The following is a 4,036-nucleotide window of genomic DNA, read 5'->3' as shown; positions in this document are numbered from 1 at the left end:
ACGTAAGATGTCGTGAGAAAAACCTAAAGAAAACATTCATAAGTACTCAATATGTACAAAAACAAAAATGACTTATTTTGAAACAAAAAAAATATTAAGGACTAAATGTGTACAAAATGATAAATATATTACCTTATTAAGTCATTTTTTCCGGCTAACCTGCAGTAACCGGTCATAAGGACTGAATGTGTACAGTTTAACAAATTGAAAGGGTAAATATGGACGAAAAAAAACTCAGTGACTAAATATATACAAATCGCAAAATATATTACCTTTTTAAGTTATTATACCAAGATAAAAATCATAAAAAATCACGATTTCTTGACTTTTGAAAAACACAAAGTCTTCTTACAAAAAAAATTAATTTCATAAGACCTTTTATAAATATCAAAAATCTTTTAGAATCTTTTACATTTTTTAAAAAATCAAAAATCAAAAAAGTCACTTGCAATCACAAACACCTCTATATATCTCCAAAACATTGGTTTTAAGAGTTTCGGCGCGTAAACCAAAAGTTTGGGTTTTTCTTTTCTTAAAAATAATTCGATTAATATATTTAAAATAAATAAATCTAAAAAATTAGGGCCTACCTTCGAATAGAAAATCCTTATCATGTCTAGCTTCCCTCTACCATCTTCGCTGTCTCCTTCCCCCACCCACCCACCTCTCTTTTCTATCTGTCTCTCCGGCAACATCACAAACACCTTCACCCCAACTGTAGATCCAAAATTGATCGAACCCTAAAGATTCTTGAATCACAGTTGACCACCAAATCCATTTCATAAACCCTTGGTTCCATTTTTGTTTTCAGCTTCACCAAATCTGTGGTTACTGATTGAAGGATTCAAGATTTGGCAGCAAATTAGTTCCTCCTATATGTTCGATTCACCGAAGAAGAGAAGAGAGAGTAATTTTCTTGATTCGATCTTAATACCCACACAACCGAGATGCTAGCTCTTAAACTTGTTGATTATCTATTGATGACTTGATTCATGTAATCATGGAATCGCCATTGTTGACCTTCGTTTTGTTGTACTTTGGGTTATTTTCTGTTTATGTCGATTCCCAACAACAATCGCCGCTGCCACCGCCGCCCCCACCACCTCCTACTCCATCCCCCCCGCCTCCACCTTCACCCCCACCTCCACCTCCGTCCCCACCTCCATCTCCACCCCCGCCACCGTCACCACCACCGAGATCTTCACAGCCTCCACCACCTCCAAGAAAGGCACCACACCCTCCAGGTTCAATCCGCCCTAGGAGATCAAAACCACAACACAGAGAACACCCTCCTCCTCCGCCGCCGCTGTCGAAAAATCTCAACTTTGGAAAGAAACTTGGATTCATATTCGTGGGTTTAGCCGCGATCTTACAGATTTGTGCGGCGACTTTTTTGGTAATCAAGAGGAGGCATTTAATCAAGACCCACGACAGACTTTAATCAGAATAGATGGTTTGGATACTGAGTTGATTTCTTGATTTTAGTAAAACTCACAAATTCGTCAAATTGATGGGAGTATGCAGTTGGATTAATCACAGATTTGTGGGATCAGAACAGATGATTTGCATACTGGGTTGATTTGTTGATCTTTTTTATGAAAACGCACAAATTCGTCAAATTGAGTGGAAGATGCAGTCGGATTATTGACAGATCTGAAGGATTAGATGATTGATTTGATGAGGTATTGTAAATGCGTAATTCTTGTATGCCATTCTTTTTCACAAAATTTTATTTGATCGATTTAGTTATGTTGTATACCATAAGGAACCGTTTCTTTCCAAATTCTTAATCTTTATTGTTCTTCCATGGTTATGTGAATCTGTGGTATACATGCAAAAACTCCTGCTTGAGGGGATCAGTTATATTTTTGCGTAGGGCTATTTATCTGGTTATGATTGACTGTAATTCAGAAGATAGATAGTGTTTACATATCTTGCTGATTAATGTGTATACTCGCTTTCTATTTGTTTGTTTTTTTATTTCAGGTATATAATAAATTTTACTTTACTCTTTCTAGACATTTAGATAATTTAATAATGGTAAATAGTAGCGATGTCAAAAGTACCAAAACCAAGTGGAAAAACTGAACCTGAAACTTATGACTTATGAGACTGGTTTTTGGGTCGGATAAATGGTTATGAGACAAAAATTTCTCGGGTATGGAATGGTTATAGTACTAGGAAAATTTGTCGGACTACCCGATTTACCCAATCCCTAACAATTTATATTTTTATAATAGATACAATTTTATTATTAATTACATGATTTCAAACTTAGGGGTCGTTTATAGTTGCTGACTGAGTAAGAACTGACTGGGTTAGAAGCTGACTGAGTTAGAAATTTTGATTGAGTTAACTTCTGATTGAAACTTGTTGTTTGATTTTACGTCTGACTGACCAAACAAAATGACAATATTACCCTCAAACAATATTTTTTTTTATAATAATACATTTATGCAATATTCTCAAACCATAATATATTATTAATTAACTCCATTTATACAATAATCTAAAAAACATGAAGATCAAAAGAAAAAATTAACATATCTCTTGATTGTCTTCACTTCTTCTTACCAATTGAAAAAAAAAACTTGTGTTTGCATTCATATGTACTAGGTTTGAACCATTATCATAAGTGGTTACTACTAACAATCACATGAATAAAATATGAAATACAATGATCCTAGTTACAATTTATAAAAACAAATCATAAAACTACAAAAGAAAAAAGCTTGAACCCAGGGAAAGGGGTTGTCACACTTCTTTAACTGACGGTAAACATTGATCAGCCACCTGTTTAAAAATTTGTTTAGGATAACAAGAGAACAAATCTCTGGTGTTTGTTTAGGATAACAAGATAACAACCCTCTAGTGTAGCAGGGTAAAGAAACAATCCAAATACAAAACCATAATCAAGAAATCAAATACATAAGTCATCTACAAATCTAGTAGGCATCATCAGTATAACTCCAAGTTTAAAATAGCATAATACAAAGACAAATTTGCAGATTTTGATCTGAATTAACAACACGTCTCAAGGATCACTTTTCATAATCATTAGATTACTTGAATTTTATCCATTAGTATATGCCCGTTCTACCCCTAGCTTTAAAAAAAACTCAATCTCGAACTATCTACAAAGAACCTCCACAGTAATTCAAACACCAAGCTTAAGCGAATAAGATGCCAGAGTTCAAGAACCCACAATCAATTATTGAGCTTCTGATTTCATCACATCAACTACCTATTTCTGGGCCAAAAAGAAATCATTATGATAAGAAATCATTTTCTTGTGAAATCAGAAGGAATCAACAAGTAATGGATTGCAATTGAAAAGAAATAGACCTAGTTGAGATGGATTAACCTCATCTTCTTTCCAAATCAACATACCCATAATGCCAAATCGTGTTCCACAGCATAATCGGTACAAATTGGAAAACATCTTCAAGCATAAAAACGAACAAAATGAAAAGAAAAAGGAAATACCTTATTGGCGGTGGAAGAGGAAGACGATGAACGAACGATGGGGATGTAGGTAGGTACGACGATGCTTCAGGGGGTTGGGAGTTCGACATTGAAGGAGGTAGTTGGTGGTGAAGAGGATGGCGACAGAGGAGGTTTCCAGCGAGGCTGAAGAGGATAGATAGAAGTGATGGAGAGGATGAGTGATGTCCGTTGAAGGAAAAGCTGCTTGGAGCGAAGGAGATGGTGAGCCATGGGTAAGGGTAAAAGACGTCCATTTTCCAGTCAGCCTTTTATGTTTAGCGGACTGAATCAGAGCAATGAGATTGCGATTGAGTTTTAGGTAATGAAAATTACAAGTGATAAATTTTAACTTATTAAGATCATAAACTAGGATACCAATTAAGTACCCAACAGTAAAAGACCGGATTTCACATATGGTTTTACAATCGGTACAAGATTATGATCACAAATACACGTCCCATTAACATATGTAGTAATTGGAAGCATGGTAGTCAGAGGTGAACAAACTCATAATCATGTCGGTCAATAATGGTTCGGTCCTTTTAGGTCT

The 4,036-nt window shown here is 35.2% G+C and overlaps 1 protein-coding gene across 1 annotated transcript; it reads left to right on the top strand.

Moving 5' to 3' along the window:
• The first annotated feature begins 625 nt into the window (after positions 1-625).
• On the top strand, positions 626-1,966 carry LOC145086819 (uncharacterized). The gene has a single exon (XM_079024655.1). It carries the CDS (start codon positions 1,001-1,003, stop codon positions 1,439-1,441), a length of 441 nt encoding a protein of 146 aa, XP_078880781.1. The 5' UTR covers positions 626-1,000; the 3' UTR covers positions 1,442-1,966.
• The last annotated feature ends 2,070 nt before the right edge of the window (positions 1,967-4,036 follow it).

The sequence above is a fragment of the Lactuca serriola genome, chromosome 1 (assembly GCF_051521515.1).
Source record: "Lactuca serriola cultivar US96UC23 chromosome 1, Lser_US96UC23_V15, whole genome shotgun sequence".
NCBI lineage: Eukaryota > Viridiplantae > Streptophyta > Magnoliopsida > Asterales > Asteraceae > Lactuca > Lactuca serriola.
This window is presented reverse-complemented; position numbering and strand designations above follow the sequence as displayed.

Coding starts and splice junctions, on each gene's coding strand:
- LOC145086819 (XM_079024655.1), top strand. CDS start 1,001: ATGGAATCGCCATTGTTGACCTTCGTTTTGTTGTACTTTGGGTTATTT.